Consider the following 19,955-nt stretch of genomic DNA (forward strand, 5'->3'; position numbering starts at 1 on the left):
TTCCCAACAGGAAGTTGCAAGGGACACCCACAGCAGAGCTGTCTATATAGCTTCTCCCCTAACTGCCACTCCCAGTCATTCTCTTGCAACTCTCAACAAGAAAGGAAGTATCAAGAGATATGTGGTGACTTAGTGTAGTTTTACCTTCAATCAAGAGTTTGTTATTTTTAAACGGTAGCGGCGTTGTACTGTTTTTCTCTCAGGCAGAAATTAGAAGAAGAGTTCTGCCTGGAGATTTGATGATCTTAGCGGTTTGTAACTAAGGTCCATTGCTGTTCTCACACACAACTGATGAATATGGGAAAACTTCAGTTGGGGGAACGGCCTGCAGATTACCTGCTTTGAGGAATGTTCAGTATTTTTATTTCTAGAGAGAGGAATAACTTCTAGAAAATGCTGACAGAGCCTTGTGTATTTGAGGTAAGCCTGATGCAGTGATTTAACAGCGACTGGGATCATGCTTACATAACAGGGTAATAATACTCATGTTAATACTCATATTACTTAGTGACAAAACGTTTACATGTTTCATAAATAGGAAGTTTTTTCTCTGAGGGAGATAAGTCTTTATTTGGGGCCTAGTTTCCACATGGCTAGTCAGATACTCCCAGGAGTATTTTCTTAAGGCCCCTCTGACATCCAGTACATGGTGGGAGGGGCCTATTTTAACTGTGCAGTTTTAATTCAGACTGAGACATCCAGCTTCCCTAGAAGAGTCCCCTGGCATCTGAGAACCATTTCAAAGGGGTTATTTCTGCACAAAATCGTTTTTATGGGCAGGTAGGAGCCTCAGCAGAGCTGTGGCATGGTGCTCAATTGATTTTTAACGTTTTTTAACGTTTTTAAATCTGGCTTTGGGCCTAAGGGGTTAATCATCCATTTGCAAGTGGGTGCAATGCTGCTTTAGTCCCTTATTCACACTGTAAAAATTTCAAAGATTTTACTGTATTTTTTCACTGTTTTGCAGTTTAAGTGCTAGTTTTTTTCTCTTAAAGGCACAGTAACGTTTTTGTTTAATTGCTGTTTCACCTTTATTAAAGTGTTTTCCAAGCTTGCTTGTCTCATTACTAGTCTGTTAAACATGTCTGACATAGAGGAAACTCCTTGTTCAATATGTTTGGAAGCCATTGTGGAACCCCCTCTTAGAATGTGTACCAAATGTACTGAAATTTCTATAAACTATAAAGACCATATTATGGCGCTTAAAGATTTATCTCCAGGGGATTCTCTGACTAAAAAGAGGGAGATTATGCCATCTAACTCTCCCCAAGTGTCAGAACCTATAACTCCCGCTCAAGTGATGCCAAGTATATCTAGCGCGTCTAATTCTTTTACCTTACAGGACATGGCGGCAGTTATGAATGCTACCCTCACAGAGGTATTCTCTAAACTGCCAGGGCTACAAGGAAAGCGAGACAGCTCTGGGGCTAGAATTAATACAGAGCTTTATGACGCTTTATTGCCTATGTCCGATATACCGAGGCAGGTGAGCTTCTATCTGTGGGTGACATTTCAGACTCAGGGAAGGCGTTGCTTCAGTCTGATTCTGAGATGACAGCGTTTAAATTTAGGCTTGAAAACCTCCGCTTATTGCTTAGGGAGGTTTTAGCGACTCTGGATGACTGTGACCCCATTGTGGTTTTAGAGAAATTGTGTAAAATGGACAAATACTTTGCAGTGCCTGTTTACACTGATGTTTTTCCAGTCCCTAAGAGGTTTTCGGAAATTATTATTAAGGAATGGGATAGACCAGGTGTGCCGTTCTCTCCCCCTCTTGCTTTTAAAAAGATGTTTCCCATAGATGCCACCATACGGGACTCGTGGCAGACGGTTCCTAAGGTGGAGGGAGCAGTCTCCACCCTAGCTAAGCGTACAACTATCCCCGTCGAGGACAGTTGTGCTTTCCTAGGTCCTATGGATAAAAAATTGGAGGGTCTCCTTAAGAAAATTTTTCTACATCAAGGTTTTATTCTCCAGCCTCTTGCATGCATTGCCCCAGTTACTGCTGCAGCGGCTTTTTGGTTTGAGTCTCTTGAGGAGGCTCTACAGGTGGAGACCCCATTAGACGATATTCTAGACAGGATTAAAGCTCTTAAGTTAGCTAACTCATTTATTTCTGACGCCATTTTTCATTTAGCCAAGCTAACGGGTAAGAATTCAGGTTTTGCCATTTTGGCGCGTAGGGCGCTATGGCTTAAGTCCTGGTCAGCAGACGTTACTTCAAAGTCTAAGCTTCTTAACATCCCCTTCAAGGGACAGACCCTATTCGGGCCCGGTCTGAAGGAGATCATTTCTGATATTACTGGAGGAAAAGGTCACGCCCTTCCTCAGGATAGGTCCAATAAGTTAAGGACCAAACAGAATAATTTTCGTTCCTTTCGAAACTTCAAGAGTGGCACAGCTTCAGTTTCCTCTAATGCAAAACAAGAGGGAAATTTCGCCCAGTCCAAACCAGCCTGGAGACCTAACCAGGCTTGGAATAAGGGAAAGCAGGCCAAGAAACCTGCGGCTGCCTCTAAGACAGCATGAAGGAGTAGCCCCCGATCCGGGACTGGATCTAGTGGGGAGCAGACTCTCTCTCTTCGTCCAGGCTTGGGCAAGAGACGTCCAGGCCCTGGGCATTAGAGATTGTTCCCAGGGATATCTTCTGGACTTCAAAGCTTCATCTCCAAAGGGGAGATTTCATCTCTCACAATTATCTGTAAACCAGATAAAGAGAGAGACATTCTTACGTTGTGTTCAAGACCTGCTGGTTATGGGAGTGATCCACCCAGTTTCAAGGGAGGAACAGGGGCAGGGCTTCTATTCAAATCTGTTTATAGTTCCCAAAAAAGAGGGAACTTTCAGACCAATCTTGGATCTCAAGATCCTAAACAAATTTCTCAGGGTCCCATCCTTCAAGATGGAGACGAACCATCCTCCCTATGATCCAGGAGGGTCAATATATGACTACCGTGGAATTAAAGGATGCTTATCTCCACATTCCGATTCACAGAGATCATCATCAGTTCCTCAGGTTCCCCTTCTTAGACAGGCATTACCAGTTTGTGGCTCTTCCCTTCGGGTTAGCCACGGCACCAAGAATCTTTACGAAGGTTCTAGGGTCCGTACTGGCGGTTCTAAGGCCATGGGGCATAGCGGTGGCTCCTTACCTAGACAACATTCTGATACAGGCGTCGACTTTTCAAATCGCGAAGTCCCATACGGACATTGTTCTGGCCTTTCTGAGGTCTTACGGGTGGAAGGTGAATGAAGAAAAGAGTTCTCTCTCCCCTCTCACAAGAGTTTCCTTCCTAGGAACACTGATAGATTCAGTAGCAATGAAAATTTTTCTGACAGAGGTCAGGTTATCAAAGCTTCTAACTTCCTGCCGTGCTCTTCATTCCACTTCTCGGCCGTCAGTGGCTCAGCGTATGGAAGTAATCGGCCTAATGGTAGCGGCAATGGACATAGTTCCGTTTGCCCGCCTACATCTCAGACCACTGCAACTTTGCATGCTCAATCAGTGGAATGGGGATTACACAGATTTGTCCCCTCTGCTAAATCTGGATCAAGAGACCAGGGATTCTCTTCTCTAGTGATTCTCTCGAGTCCATCTGTCCAGGGGAATGAGTTTCCGCAGGCCAGAGTGGACTATAGTCACGACAGATGCCAGCCTTCTGGGCTGGGGCGCAGTCTGGAACTCCCTGAAGGCTCAGGGTTCGTGGACTCAGGAGTAAGCCCTCCTTCCGATAAACATTCTGGAACTGAGAGCGATATTCAATGCTCTTCAGGCTTGGCCTCAATTAGCTGCGGTCAGGTTCATCAGATTTCAGTCAGACAATATCACGACTGTAGCCTATATCAATCATCAGGGGAGGGACAAGAAGCCCCCTGGCAATGTTGGAGGTTTCAAAGATAATTCTATGGGCAAAGGTTCACTCTTTCCATCTCTCAGCTATCCATATCCCAGGAGTAGAGAACTGGGAGGCGGATTTTCTAAGTCGGCAGACTTTTCATCCGGGGGAGTGGGAGCTCCATCCGGAGGTATTTGCCCAGCTGTTTCAACTATGGGGCAAACCAGAAGTGGATCTGATGGCGTCTCGTCAGAACGCCAAGCTTCCCTGTTACGGGTCCAGGTCAAGGGATCCCCAGGCAGCACTGATAGATGCTCTAGCAGTGCCCTGGTCCTTCAGCCTGGCTTATGTGTTCCCACCATTTCCTCTCCTCCCTCGTCTGATTGCCAAGATCAAGCAGGAGAGAGCTTCGGTGATTTTGATAGCACATGCGTGGTCACGCAGGACTTGGTATGCAGATCTGGTGGACATGTCATCCCTTTCACCATGGACTCTGCCGCTGAGGCAGGACCTTCTACTCCAAGGTCCATTCAAACATCCAAATCTAATTTCTCTGCGGCTGACTGCTTGGAGATTGAACGCTTGATTTTATCAAAACGTGGTTTCTCCGAGTCGGTCATTGATACCTTAATTCATTTTCGAAAGCCTGTCACCAGGAAAATCTTTCATAAGATATGGTGTAAATATCTTCATTGGTGTGAATCCAAGGGTTACTCATGGAGTAAAATCAGGATTCCTAGGATATTATCCTTTCTCCAAGAAGGATTGGAGAACGGATTGTCAGCTAGTTCTTTAAAGGGACAGATTTATGCTCTGTCTATTCTTCTGCACAAGCGTCTGGCAGATGTTCCAGACGTTCAGGCGTTTTGTCAGGCTTTAGTTAGAATCAAGCCTGTGTTTAAACCTGTTGCTCCACCATGGATTTTAAATTTAGTTCTTAAAGTACTTCAAGGGGTTCCGTTTGAACCTCTGCATTCCATAGATATCAAACTTCTATCTTGGAAAGTTCTGTTTTTGGTAGCTATCTCTTCGGCTCGAAGAGTTTCAGAGTTATCTGACTTACAGTGTGATTCCCCTTATCTGATCTTCCATACAAATAAGGTAGTTTTGCGTACCAAACCTGGGTTTCTTCCTAAGGTGGTATCTAATAAGAATATCAATCAGGAGATTGTTGTTCCATCACTGTGTCCTAATCCTTCTTCAAAGAAGGAACGTCTATTATACAATCTTGATGTGGTTCGTGCTTTAAAGTTTTATTTACAAGCTACTAAGGATTTTCGTCAAACATCTGCATTGTTTGTTGTCTACTCTGGACAGAAGAGAGGCCAAAAGGCTTCAGCATCTTCTCTTTCTTTTTGGCTGAGAAGCATAATCCGTTTAGCTTATGAGACTGCTGACCAGCAGCCTCCTGAAAGAATTACAGCTCATTCCACTAGAGCGGTAGCTTCCACATGGGCTTTTAAAAATGAGGCCTCTGTTGAACAGATTTGTAAGGCGGCGACTTGGTCTTCGCTTCATACTTTTTCTAAATTCTAAAAATTTGATACTTTTGCTTCCTCTGAGGCTATTTTTGGGAGAAAGGTCTTGCAGGCAGTGGTGCCTTCCGTTTAAGTTCCTGCCTTGTCCCTCCCTTCATCCGTGTCCTAAAGCTTTGGTATTGGTTTCCCACAAGTAATTGATGAACCCGTGGACTGGATACACCTTACAAGAGAAAACAAAATTTATGCTTACCTGATAAATTTCTTTCTCTTGTGGTGTATCCAGTCCACGGCCCGCCCTGTCACTTTAAGGCAGGTGTTTTTATATTTAAACTACAGTCCCCACTGCACCCTATAGTTTCTCCTTTTTTCTTGCTGGTCTTTGGTCGAATGACTGGGAGTGGCAGTTAGGGGAGGAGCTATATAGACAGCTCTGCTGTGGGTGTCCTCTTGCAACTTCCTGTTGGGAAGGAGAATATCCCACAAGTAATGGATGAACCCGTGGACTGGATACACCACAAGAGAAAGAAATTTATCAGGTAAGCATAAATTTTGTTTTTTAAACATTGACCCCTAATCTACAATAACCTAAAACTAACTAGAATCTAAGGCCCTACACATAAATATTACATATTTAATAGATGCATTGTACAATGCATTATGTTTAAATATTTGCATATAAATAAAAATGTAATTAATGTTGCTTGTTGTGTTTTATTATTTCTAATTTAATGACTACTATAACATAAATATATATAATATATATATATATCTGTTATCACTAATAAACACATGTATTTTTTATTACATAAACACATTTTAATTTATATGCAATATTTAAACCATTATGCAATATACTTGCTTAACTGTTTGAATATTGAATATCAATGCAAGGCTTGACTACATTATATCTACTATCTTTGAAATAAAATGCATGGTCAAGTATAATGAATATTAGTTTATGTATTAGATATATAAATTAAAATATAGATATTCTTGCTTGATGCATTTATTATTGTAAATAAACATATATTTTTTAAAATAGATAATTATGTTATAAAAGACAGTTGCATTATAATTATAGTATTACATAACTGCATGCTTGTTATGCAATAAAACAATTGTAACACTAATGCCTTTTTGTAACATGATTATAAATTTTAAAATAAAAATTTATAATAAAAAACACAAGAAAATATAAATGCATATTAATTTATATACAATAGTTAAAAGAATATGCATTGTACATAAGAATGCATAATATTTTAAAAATGTTAGATACATGCACTAAGCTGCCCTAACTTAATCACAGGTACAGGTATGAGGGGTGGTTAATTGATAAAGGCCTGATAAATGGTAACCGTAATAATCTCCTTATCAACCCCCATACAGGTATGAGGGGTGGTTAGTTGATAAAGGCTTAATAAATGGTAACCATAAATAATCACCTAATCAACCCCCATACAGGTATGAGGGGCTGTTAGGCGATTTAAAGCCTTCAAAATAATAACTAACAATAATCACCCAATCAACCCCCATAAAGGTATGGGGTGTGGTTAGGAGAATAAAGCCTAAACTGCCACCTCTCAATGCAAACCAGAACTAAACTAACACCAAAACCCCCCTCTTCCACCTCCTCTGCTCCGCATCTTCGTTTCTTCGGGTCTGGTCGGGGAAGCCCACCTTTTCATTCGATCTCCGCTGCACACTGGAAACTCGGAATGCGGAATCACAAATATAGGGGTACCACTTAATTTGGATTGTCTGATTTTTTGATTTTTTTTTAATCAGTCAATCCCTATTGGCTGATTTGAATCAGCCAATAGCAAGAACTTTTTTAAATTCTAATTATCCTTTCCATTGGATGATTCGAATATAAATTTAAAAATAAGTTCTGCAGTCCCCATCAGATGTTAGTAACACTTTTGGGGTTAGATAGGGTTTTTTTGTGGGTCAGGTTTTTTATTTTTTAAATTAGGCTTTGTTATTTAAAAAAAAAAAAAATGTTATGGGCATGTAGTTTAGTGTTAGGTATAATGTTTTTTTATTTTGGATAATGGAGTTTATTCTTTTTGTAACTGCGTTTTTCATTTTTGGTAACAGTAGGGTTAGTTTAGAGGGGGGTGAGGTAGAGTAGGGTTAGATTTCTTTTGTTTTCAACTTAGGGGGTTTGGTTTACAGGGGGGTTAGGTGTTAGGTTAGTTTGGGTTTATGGGGACATAGGGGGTTAATAGTTAGGATTTGCAATGGGTTTATGGCGGCATAGGGGGTTAATAGGACTTCGGGTGGGTATGTGGCAGCATAGTGGTTAATAATAATTAAATAGTAGTGGTGGGTATGTGGCGGCATAGGGTGTTAATAGATAGCACTTGCGGTGGGTATGTGGCGGTATAGGGGGTTAATAGTTGCATAGTAGCGGCGGTTATGTGGTGGTTTACTTCAGTTTATGGGTATTAGGATTAGTGTTTAGGCAGTCGGCAGTAATATTCAAGGAATCGCTTACTATACATTGCCAATATGGTCGTCAATGCTGGGTGTTATCTAAGCCAGCATCACCGACCAATTGAGTGTATAGTAAATGCCTCTCGGCGATGCAGCTATGTCAGGAGCTTGCAATATTCCGAAAAGCTTGCTCGACATAGTGACGGATCCCTTTGAATATTTCGACGCCTCGTAGCAGTTTCGATCATCAGGGCCATGAGTTTTTTTCATGTATTTGTTGATTATGCAAATCTTACTGGTCCTTTAAGTCAATAGATTGTAACTGTAACATTCTAGAATTGTAAAGAAATACTTTAAATAGGAGACTTATTGTTAGCACTTAAAGGGACATTAAAGACTTTGAGATGGTAATATAAAATGATAAATTATATATAATAAAGCAACTCTGCAATATACTTTCATTATTTATTTTGTCCTCTCTGCCTGTAATTCCATTCTGAAATTGTGAGCTTTTCAGTTCCTGTTAGAAATGGAAGTGCAGAACACTGTTAAATCCAGCACAACCATTGGCTGCACACTCTAGTGACCTATGTATAACTGTCCCTAATTGGCCACAGCAGAGAAAGTAACACAAGTTACAACATGGCAGCTCCCAGTGTTTTATAGACACTAAAACTTTACACTTATTTTGTCACTTTTTAAACAACTAATGAAACTTTAAAAAATACATCTACATGTTACTCATGGACTAATCTTTTCTTTGAATGCATCATTCTATCTAGGATGTATTTAGTGTTTAATGTCCCTTTAAAGAGCTCTATTCTAAGCCATTGCAAAAATATGCTTATTTGGAAACTCAAAGCTTACACGATCAGCTTGAATTCAATCTAGCCATATTAAACTCTACAAATTCCTGTAAGCTTTCATTATTTGAATAATCATATATATATCCTGCTGTTAATAAAATAAAAGTAGCTGAAATTGAAATAGAAATATTTTGAATGTAGATCATAGGAACCTATTTAGCTAGTTTTTAGATGATTCAGTTGCTTTATAGTTTCTTGCCAGTCATGTGTTGTAAGCTGCTCATTTCCAATGAATAAATATTTTGTAGAGAGACCGATGACATTACCATAATTACATGAAGTTCTGACTATGGTCTTGCTGGCTGTCCTAACCTGAGACTTGAGTAAACAAAGTCAGCTTTTTCATTTTCTATCTATCTATCTATCTATCTATCTTTCTTTTTTTTTTTTTTTTTTTTTTTTTTTTTTTTTTTTGCGATATATGGCAACCAAATTTCTGTTGAATAGACGAGAACACAAAATCCAGTTCTGTAATGTTAAGTTCCTTTGTAGATTAGTATAGTACAATGTGACTCTTGTAAGGTGTATCCAGTACACGGGTTCTCCTTCCCAACAGGAAGTTGCAAGAGGACACCCACAGCAGAGCTGTCTATATAGCTCCTCCCCTAACCCCCACCCCCAGTCATTCTCTTGCAACTCTCGACAAGTTAGGAAGTATCGAGAGATATGTTGTGACTTAGTGCTTTTTTACCTTCAATCAAGAGTTCGTTATTTTTAAACGGTACCGGCGTTGTACTGTTTTACTCTCAGGCAGAAATTAGAAGAAGAATTCTGCCTGGAGGTTTGATGATCTTAACTGTTTGTAACTAAGGTCCATTGCTGTTCTCACACATAACTGAAGAGTATGGGAAAACTTCAGTTGGGGGAACGGTCTGCAGATTACCTGCTTTGAGGTATGTTCAGTATTTTTATTTCTAGAGAGATGAATAAGTTCTAGAAAATGCTGACAGAGTCTTGTGTATTTGAGGTAAGCCTGATGCAGTGATTTAACAGCAACTGGGATCATGCTTACAAAACAGGGTAATACTCATGTTAATACTCATATTACTTAGTGACAAAACGTTTTACATGTTTCATAAATAGGACGTTTTTTCTCTGAGGGAGGTAAGTCTTTATTTGGGGCCTAGTTTCCACATGGCTAGTTAGATATTCCTAGGAGTATTTTCTTAAGGCCCCTCTGACATCCAGTACATGGTGGGAGGGGCCTATTTTCGCGCTCTAGATGCGCAGTTTTTCTTCAGACTGAGACATCCAGCTTCCCTAGAGGAGTCCTCTGGCATCTGAGGACCATTACAAAGGGTTTATTTCTGCACAAAATTGTATTTGAGGGCAGGTAGGAGCCTCAGCAGAGCTGTGGCGACGTGCTCAACTGTCTTTTAACGTTTTTTAAATCCGGTTTGGGGCCTAAGGGGTTAATCATCCATTTGCAAGTGGGTGCAATGTTGCTTTAGTCCCTTACACACACTGTAAAAATTTCAAAGACTTTACCATATTTTTACACTGTTTTGCAGTTTAAGTGCTATTTTTTTTTTCTCTTAAAGGCACAGTAACGTTTTTGTTTAATTGCTGTTTCACCTTTATTAAAGTGTTTTCCAAGCTTGCTTGTCTCATTACTGGTCTGTTAAACATGTCTGACATAGAGGAAACTCCTTGTTCAATATGTTTGGAAGCCATTGTGGAACCCTCTCTTAGAATGTGTACCAAATGTACTGAAATTTCTATAAACTATAAAGACCATATTATGGCGCTTAAAGATTTATCTCCAGAGGATTTTCTGACTGAAAAAAGGGAGATTATGCCATCTAGCTCTCCCCATGTGTCAGAACCTATAACTCTCGCTCAAGTGACGCCAAGTACATCTAGCGCGTCTAATTCTTTTACCTTACAGGACCTGGCGGCAGTTATGAATGCTACCCTCTGAGGTATTGTCCAAACTGCCAGGGTTACGAGGAAAGTGAGACAGCTCTGGGGCTAGAACTAATACAGAGCTTTCTGACGCTTTAATACATGTGTCCGATATACCCTCACAATGCTCAGAAGCCAAGGCAGGTGAGCTTCTATCTGTGGGTGACATTTCAGACTCAGGGAAGGCGTTGCTTCAGTCTGATTCTGAAATGACAGCGTTTAAATTTAAGCTTGAACACCTCCGCTTATTGCTTAGGGAGGTTTTAGCGACTCTGGACAACTGTGAACCCATTGCAGTTCCAGAAAAATTGTGTAAGATGGACAAATACTTTGCAGTGCCTGTTTACACTGATGTTTTTCCAGTCCCTAAGAGGTTTTCGGAAATTATTTCTAAGGAATGGGATAGACCAGGTGTGCCGCTCTCTCCCCCTCCTGCTTTTAAAAAGATGTTTCCCATAGATGCCGCCATACGGGACTCGTGGCAGACGGTCCCTAAGGTGGAGGGAGTAGTCTCTACCCTAGCTAAGCGTACAACTATCCCCGTCGAGGACAGTTGTGCTTTCCTAGATCCTATGGATAAAAAATTGGAGGGTCTCCTTAATAAAATTTTTATACATCAAGGTTTTATTCTCCAGCCTCTTGCATGCATTGCCCCAGTTACTGCTGCAGCGGCTTTTTGGTTTGAGTCTCTTGAGGAGGCGCTACAGGTGGAGACCCCGTTAGATGATATTTTAGACAGGATTAAAGCTCTTAAATTAGCTAATTCCTTTATTTCTGACGCCGTTTTTCATTTAACCAAGCTAACGGCTAAGAATTCAGGTTTTGCCATTCTGGCGCGTAGGGCGCTATGGCTTAAGTCCTGGTCAGCAGACATTACTTCAAAGTCTAAACTTCTTAACATCCCCTTCAAGGGACAGACCCTATTCGGGCCTGGCCTGAAGGAGATCATCTCTGACATTACCGGAAGAAAAAGTCACGCCCTTCCTCAGGATAGGTCCAATAAGTTATAAGGACCAAACAGAATAATTTTCGTTCCTTTCAAAACTTCAAGAGTGGCACAGCTTCAGCTTCCTCTAATACAAAACAAGAGGGAAATTTCGCCCAGTCCAAACCAGTCTGGAGACCTAACCAGGCTGGGAACAAGGGGAAGCAGGCCAAAAAACCTGCTGCTTCCGCTAAGACAGCATGAAGGAGTAGCCCCCGATCCGGGACCGGATCTAGTCGGGGGCAGACTTTCTCTCTTCACCAAGGCTTGGGCAAGAGACGTCCAGGATCCCTGGGCACTAGAGATTGTTTTCCAGGGATATCTTCTGGAATTCAAAGGTTCATCTCCAAAGGGGAGATTTCATCTCTCACAACTATCTGCAAACCAGATAAAGAGAGAGGCATTCTTACGTTGCGTTCAAGACCTACTGGTTATGGGAGTGATCCATCCAGTTCCAAGGGAGGAACAGGGTCAGGGTTTCTATTCAAACCTGTTTATAGTTCCCAAAAAGAGTGAACTTTCAGACCAATCTTGGATCTCAAGATCCTAATCAAATTTCTCAGGGTCCCATCCTTCAAAATGGAGACAATCCGAACCATCCTCCCTGTGATCCATGAGGGTCAATATATGACTACCATGGACTTTAAAGGATGCTTATCTCCACATTCCGATTCACAGAGATCATCATCAGTTCCTCAGGTTTGCCTTCCTAGACAGGCATTACCAGTTTGTGGCTCTTCCCTTCGGGTTAGCCACTGCGCCAAGAATCTTTACGAAGGTTCTAGGGTCTCTTCTGGTGGTTCTAAGGCCACGGTGCATAGCGGTGGCTCCTTACCTAGACAACATTCTAATCCAGGCATCAACTTTTCAAATCGCCAAGTCCCATACGGACATTGTTCTGGCCTTTCTGAGGTCTCACGGTTGGAAAGTGAACAGAAAAGAGTTCTCTCTCTCCTCTCACAAGAGTTTCCTTCCTAGGAACTCTGATAGATTCAGTAGACATGAAAATTTTTCTGACAGAGGTCAGGATATCAAAGCTTCTAACTTCCTGCCATGCTCTTCATTCCACTTCTCGGCCGTCAGTGGCTCAGTGTATGGAAATGATCGGCCTAATGGTAGCGGCAATGGACATAGTTCTGTTTGCCCGCCTACATCTCAGACCACTGCAACTTTGCATGCTCAATCAGTGTAATGGGGACTACACAGATTTGTCTCCTCTGTTAAATCTGGATCAAGAGACCAGGGATTCTCTTCTCTGGTGGTTATCTCGGGTCCATTGGTCCAGGGGAATGAGTTTCCGCAGACCAGAGTGGACTATAGTGACGACAGATGCCAGCCTTCTGGGCTGGGGCGCAGTCTGGAATTCCCTGAAGGCTCAGGGTTCGTGGACTCAGGAGGAAGCCCTCCTTCCGATAAACATTCTGGAACTAAGAGCGATATTCAATGCTCTTCAGGCTTGGCCTCAACTAGCTGCGGCCAGATTCATCAGATTTCAGTCGGACAATATCACGACTGTAGCCTATATCAACCATCAGGGGGAACAAGGAGTCCCCTGGCAATGATGGAGGTTTCAAAGATAATTCTATGGGCAGAGGTTCACTCTTGCCATCTCTCAGCTATCCATATCCCAGGAGTAGAGAACTGGGAGGCGGACTTTCTAAGTCGGCAGACTTTTCATCCGGGGGAGTGGGAGCTCCATCCGGAGGTATTTGCCCAGCTGATTCAACTATGGGGCAAACCAGAACTGGATCTGATGGCGTCTCGGCAGAACGCCAAGCTTCCTTGTTACGGGTCCAGGTCAAGGGATCCCCAGGCAGCACTGATAGATGCTCTAGCAGTGCCCTGGTCCTTCAGCCTGGCTTATGTGTTTCCACCATTTCCTCTCCTCCCTCGTCTGATTGCCAAGATCAAGCAGGAGAGAGCTTCGGTGATTCTGATAGCACCTGCGTGGCCACGCAGGACTTGGTATGCAGATCTGGTGGACATGTCATCCTTTCCACCATGGACTCTGCCGCTGAGGCAGGACCTTCTACTCCAAGGTCCATTCAAACATCCAAATCTAATTTCTCTGCGTCTGACTTCTTGGAGATTGAACACTTGATTTTATCAAAACGTGGTTTCTCTGAGTCGGTCATTGATACCTTGATTCAGGCTCGAAAGCCTGTCACCAGGAAAATCTATCATAAAATATGGTGTAAATATCTTCATTGGTGTGAATCCAAGGGTTACTCATGGAGTAAGGTCAGGATTCCTAGGATTTTATCTTTTCTCCAAGAAGGATTGGAAAAGGGATTATCAGCTAGTTCCTTAAAGGGACGGATTTCTGCTCTGTCTATTCTTTTACACAAGCGTCTGGCAGATGTTCCAGACGTTCAGGCGTTTTGTCAGGCTTTAGTTAGAATCAAGCCTCTGTTTAAACCTGTTGCTCCGCCATGGAGTTTAAATTTAGTTCTTAAAGTTCTTCAAGGGGTTCCGTTTGAACCATTGCATTCCATAGATATCAAGCTTTTATCTTGGAAAGTTCTGTTCTTAGTGGCTATCTCTTCGGCTCGAAGAGTTTCAGAGTTATCTGCCTTACAGTGTGATTCCCCTTATCTGATCTTCCATGCAGATAAGGTAGTTTTGCGTACCAAACCTGGGTTTCTTCCTAAGGTAGTATCTAATAAGAATATCAATCAGGAAATTGTTGTTCCGTCACTGTGTCCTAATCCTTCTTCAAAGAAGGAACGTCTGTTACACAATCTTGACGTGGTTTGTGCTTTAAAGTTTTATTTACAAGCTACTAAGGATTTTCGCCAAACAACTGCATTGTTTGTTGTCTACTCTGGAAGGAGGAGAGGCCAAAAGGCTTCGGCAACTTCTCTTTCTTTTTGGCTGAGAAGCATAATCCGGTTAGTTTATGAGACTGCTGGCCAGCAGCCTCCTGAAAGAATTACAGCTCATTCTACTAGAGCGGTAGCTTCCACATGGGCTTTTAAAAATGATGCCTCTGTTGAACAGATTTATAAGGCGGTGACTTGGTCTTCGCTTCATACTTTTTCTAAATTTTACAAATTTGATACTTTTGCATCTTCGGAGGCTATTTTTGGGAGAAAGGTCTTACAGGCAGTGGTGCCTTCCATTTAAGTTCCTGCCTTGTCCCTCCCTTCATCCGTGTCCTAAAGCTTTGGTATTGGTATCCCACAAGTAATGGATGAACCCGTGGACTGGATACACCTTACAAGAGAAAACAAAATTTATGCTTACCTGATAAATTTCTTTCTCTTGTGGTGTATCCAGTCCACGGCCCGCCCTGTCACTTTAAGGCAGGTGTTAAAGCTACAGTCTCCACTTCACCCTATAGTTTCTCCTTTTTCTTACTTGTCTTCGGTCGAATGACTGGAGGTGGGGGTTAGGGGAGGAGCTATATAGACAGCTCTGCTGTGGGTGTCCTTGCAACTTCCTGTTGGGAAGGAGAATATCCCACAAGTAATGGATGAACCCGTGGACTGGATACACCACAAGAGAGAGAAATTTATCAGGTAAGCATAAATTTTGTTTTTTCCTCTAGCAATGAAAACAGACCAGAATTGTATTTATGTACTTGGTCATTATGTGAACAAATCTAAGTGTTTGTGTTAATGACTAACTCACCTTTGCTCAAGCAGGAATATTAAAACATTGTCTGTTCAGAGCTGGACAATCTGATATCTTTGTTTTCTTCTGTGCTGCACATTGTTAATTACCTATTCACACCATATTAAAAAAAAGTCTGATACAAAATGGACTGGCTGTGTTACAATATATATATATATTTTTTTTTAGAACAAATTCTGACTCCGCCCTTCACACCAGCGCCTCAAGTAATAAATCACAAGATCCATTTGGAGCGAACCAGTCTATGTTGAGGGCTCCCAGGCCACCTCAAAGAAACAGTAAGGCTAAGTATTTTTCTATAATAATATATTAAAATTAAATAAATATGTATATGTGCCATGTCTTTTTTGCTTGCAGTCTAGTAAACTAAAGCAAGTTATGGAGTGCTTCAGCCTTTCTCTGCTACACGCACACAGACACATATACAGTATACACATACAAACACACACATATATATGTGTATATATATATATATATATATATATATGTGTGTGTATATATATATATATATATATATATATATAAATATATATAAATAAAAGATCCAAAAAAGACAGCACTCACTGGACTTGAAAATAAAAATTAACTTTTAATGATCCAGAGTTAAAAATGTGGAATAGGCATGATGTTTCGATGCTGTACTAGCATCTTTATGTCCCAAGGTGAAAGGGGTGATGCTTCAGGGTAGGGGCCCCATCAGCGTGATTCCTCAAGGAAGATGTTTTTAAACTGGCTGTTCTGCCACAATTTATAGCCCCTCCTGTCAGAAATTAGGATCGTTTGCAGCTGTTTGCGTATTCTCTCTGATGATCCTATACTTCATCCCAGAGTATATTTCCAATTAGTGCCCCACATAAGCAGGTTCAACCATTGATCTAGTTCCGTAATCCTTAATTGGTGTTTGGGCGGTGGATGCCAGGCTATGTACAGCGCAATGTGTAATACAGAGTGGAGGGCTAATGATACTGTATGTAAAAATATATATAAAACCTATCCAAAAAATCTATCCTATCCTATCCAAATATATATATAACCTATCCAGTTTCTTAGGTAGCCTATCTGCCGTCAAACCTATGAGTACATTTAGCCATTGATATGGTTTATATATATATCATCTATTTTACAAAGTATTTATCCTTAGATACAATATAGATATAATGTATGGACGGCGATATCACACCTGGTCCCAAGGTAGACAGAGGTGTGCACTGCATATATAGGTTTAAATCCGTCACATTAGCCCTCCCATTTATCTCAGTGCTTGTAGTCAGTTCAGCTTTATCCCAGCTCATATCCAACACTTGTAATTCTATAACGAAGTTTAGAGTTATCCATTAACACATTATAAATATTGGGGATGGGCTACTAATGGCACAACAATGTAATCCTATTCGATTTTGTTTTTAATTTTCTTCGATATGTTTCACCTTAGGGATCAGGGATTTATTATATCCCATCTCAAATTTTAAAATATATAGAGTTTGTGGTATTCACTTTACATGTATGTATGCATTTCAGCAGCCATCTATTGTTGTCTCTATGGCAACGGTTGCTATAACAATGGATACACACACCACACAGTTTGACACGATAAATGGAGTATATTAACAAAGTTGTTAGTTTTAAGCACTTATCACTCCACACCGACACATGATGTGTATTACCTGGAAGCTAATCAGGTTTTTTTGTGTTTCTTTTGAGATTTGTGAAATAACTGCATAAAATTCGTAAATTGCACTAAACCGGAAGTGACGTTTTTGAACTTCCGGTATTAGCCAAGACGGTGGAACGCATTGGGGGGTAGTTATCAAGCCGTCAACCTCAAATACGCTGGAATTCCGCAGCGTATTTGTGGCGAGGCTGATTCGCCTTAGTTATCAAAGGCTCGAGACCGGCAAAAGTAGAATTTTGTGACGTAAGCTTCGATCCGCCGGACTCAGTCCGACACAGATCGATTCTTACGTCACTCCAGATGTTCCGCACACAAGTGAGGCACATTCTCACTACTTTTGCTAGCTATCAAAAAACTAGCAGGTACGCTCGGCACTTTTACGGCCCAGCGTACCTGGTTTTCAATCCGCCACCCCTGGAGGCGGCGGATCACATAGGAATCAATGGGAGTCTGACCATAGCGAAAGTACAAGTTCGCTGCTGACAGACATCCCATTGATTTCTATGGGAGCTGTCTACACCTAACACCCTAACATGTACCCGAGTCTAAACACCGCTAATCTGACCCCCCCTACACCGCCGCAACTAAATAAAGTTATTACCCCCTAAACCGCCGCTCCCGGAGCCCACTGCAAGCTACTCTATACATATTAACCCCTAAACCGCCGCTCCCGGAGCCCACCGCAACTATAATGTATTAACCCCTAAATCGCCGCTCCCTGAACCCGCCGCAACCTATATTAAATGTATTAACCCCTATCCTGCCCCCCCTAAACCGTCGCCACCTATAATAAATTTATTAACCCCTATCCTGCCCCCCACTACGCCGCCGCCACTGTAATAAAATTATTAACCCCTAAACCTAACCCTAACGCCCCCTAACTTAAATATTAATTAAATAAATCTAAATAAATTAACTCTTATTAACTAAATGAATCCTATTTAAAACTAAATACTTACCTTTAAAATAAACCCTAATATAGCTACCATATAAATAATAATTATATTCTAGCCAATTCCATCAGCCAATCAGATTCCATCAGCCAATCAGATTTTCCTACCTTAATTCCGATTGGCTGATAGAATCCTATCAGCCAATCGGAATTGAGGGGACGCCATCTTGGATGACGTCCCTTAAAGGAGCCGTCATTCGTCGTAGTCCGTCGGTGAAGAAGGTGGTTCCGCGTCGGCGGAAGGAAGATTCAAGACCCGGCTTGGAAGATGACTTCGCCCGGATAGAAGACCTCTTCAGCGCCTCTTTGAAGATGACATCGGCCGGATCGAAGACTTCTTCAGCGCCGCCTGGATGATGACTTCATCGGATGGAAGATTTCTTCAGCGCCGCTTGGAGGATTAACTTCTTCCGCTCCGGATGTCCTCTTCAGTTCCATCGGTGGCTCGGATGAGTGAAGACGACTCAAGGTAGGATGATCTTCAGGGGATTAGTGTTAGGTTTTTGTAAGGGGGGTTTGGGTTAGATTAGGGGTATGTGGGTGGTGGGTTTTAATGTTGGGGGGGGTTGTATTTTTCTTTTACAGGCAAAAGAGCTGTTTTCTTTGGGGCATGCCCCCACAAATGGCCCTTTTAAGGGCTGGTAAGGTAAAAGAGCTTTGAAATATATGTAATTTAGAATAGGGTAGGGATTTTTTTTATTTTGGGGGGGTTTGTTATTTTATTAGGGGGCTTAGATTAGGTGTAAGTAGCTTAAAATTGTTGTAATATTTTTAACATGTTTGTAACTTAATTTTTTATTTTTTGTAACTTAGCTTTTTTTATTTTTTGTACTTTGGTTAGTTTATGTAATTGTATTTCATTGTAGTTATTTGTAGGTAGTTTATTTAGTTAATTTAATGATAGTGTAGTATTAGGTTTAATTGTAACTTAAGTTAGGATTTATTTTACAGGTAATTTTGTATTTCTTTTAGCTAGGTAGTTATTAAATAGTTAATAACTATTTAATAACTATTCTAACTAGCTAAAATAAATACAAAGTTACCTGTAAAATAAATATAAATCCTAAGATAGCTATAATATAAGTATTAATTACATTGTAGCTATCTTAGGGTTTATTTTACAGGTAAGTATTTATTTTTAAATAGGAATAATTTATTAAAGTATAGTGTAGTGTTAGGTGTAATTGTAACTTAGGTTAGGATTTATTTCACAGGTAAATTTCTCTTTATTTTAGCTAGGTAAGCTATTAAATAGTTAATAACTATTTAATAGTTATTGTACATGGTTAAAATAAATTGAAAGGTACCTGTAAAATAAATATAAATCCTAAGATAGCTAGAATATAATTATTATTTATATTGTAGCTATATTAGGGTTTATTTTATAAGTAAGTATTTAGTTTTAAATAGGATTCATTTAGTTAATAAGAGTTAATTTATTTAGATGTATTTAATTAATATTTAAGTTAGGGGGGCGTTATGGTTAGGGTTAGACTTAGGTTTAGGGGTTAATCATTTTATTACAGTGGCGGCGGCGTAGTGGGGGGCAGGATAGGGGTTAATAAATTTATTATAGGTTGCGGCGGGTTCATGGAGCGGCGGTTTAGGGGTTAAACTATTTATTTAGTTGCGGAGAGGTGCGGGATCAGCAGGATAGGGGTTAATAATTTTATAATAGAGGGCGACGGTATAGGGGGGGCAGGATAGGGGTTACTAGGTATAATGTAGGTGGCAGCGGTGTCCGGGAGCGGCGGTTTAGGGGTTAATACATTTATAAGAGTTGCTGCAGGGTCTAGGAGCGGCGGTTTAGGGGTTAATACATTTATAAGAGTTGCGGCAGGGTCTAGGAGCGGCGGTTTAGGGGTTAGTAACTTTATTTAGTTGCGGGGGCCTCCGGGGGCGCCGGTATAGGGGGTAGAACAGTGCAATTTAGTGTGAGTGCTTAGTGACAGGCTAGCAATAAAGCTGGGAAAAAGCCGAAGGGCAGCGAGATCGGATGAGTGATAACTGTCACAGTCCGCTGCTCATCGCCCCGCGGCTTTTTGACAGCTTTATTTGATAACTTAGGCGAACGTATTCAAGGTCCGCGGCGGCGAAGGTAGGCGAGCTTAGGCGGACGTATTGGGCCGGCGAAGCCAGAAAAGTAGACGGCTTGATAACTACCCCCCATTATGCGTTCCACT

The 19,955-nt window shown here is 41.2% G+C and overlaps 1 protein-coding gene across 2 annotated transcripts in view; it reads left to right on the plus strand.

Annotated features, from left to right (window-relative positions):
- The window catches only part of CRTC3 (CREB regulated transcription coactivator 3), a 668,286-nt gene that overhangs the window by 424,448 nt on the left and 223,883 nt on the right, over window positions 1-19,955 (plus strand). For both annotated transcript variants that reach the window (XM_053717740.1, XM_053717741.1), the window contains one exon: window positions 15,317-15,426. In XM_053717740.1, coding sequence (XP_053573715.1) covers window positions 15,317-15,426 — 110 coding nt within the window. The remainder of the gene's footprint in view (window positions 1-15,316; window positions 15,427-19,955) is intronic.

The sequence above is a fragment of the Bombina bombina genome, chromosome 6 (assembly GCF_027579735.1).
Source record: "Bombina bombina isolate aBomBom1 chromosome 6, aBomBom1.pri, whole genome shotgun sequence".
NCBI lineage: Eukaryota > Metazoa > Chordata > Amphibia > Anura > Bombinatoridae > Bombina > Bombina bombina.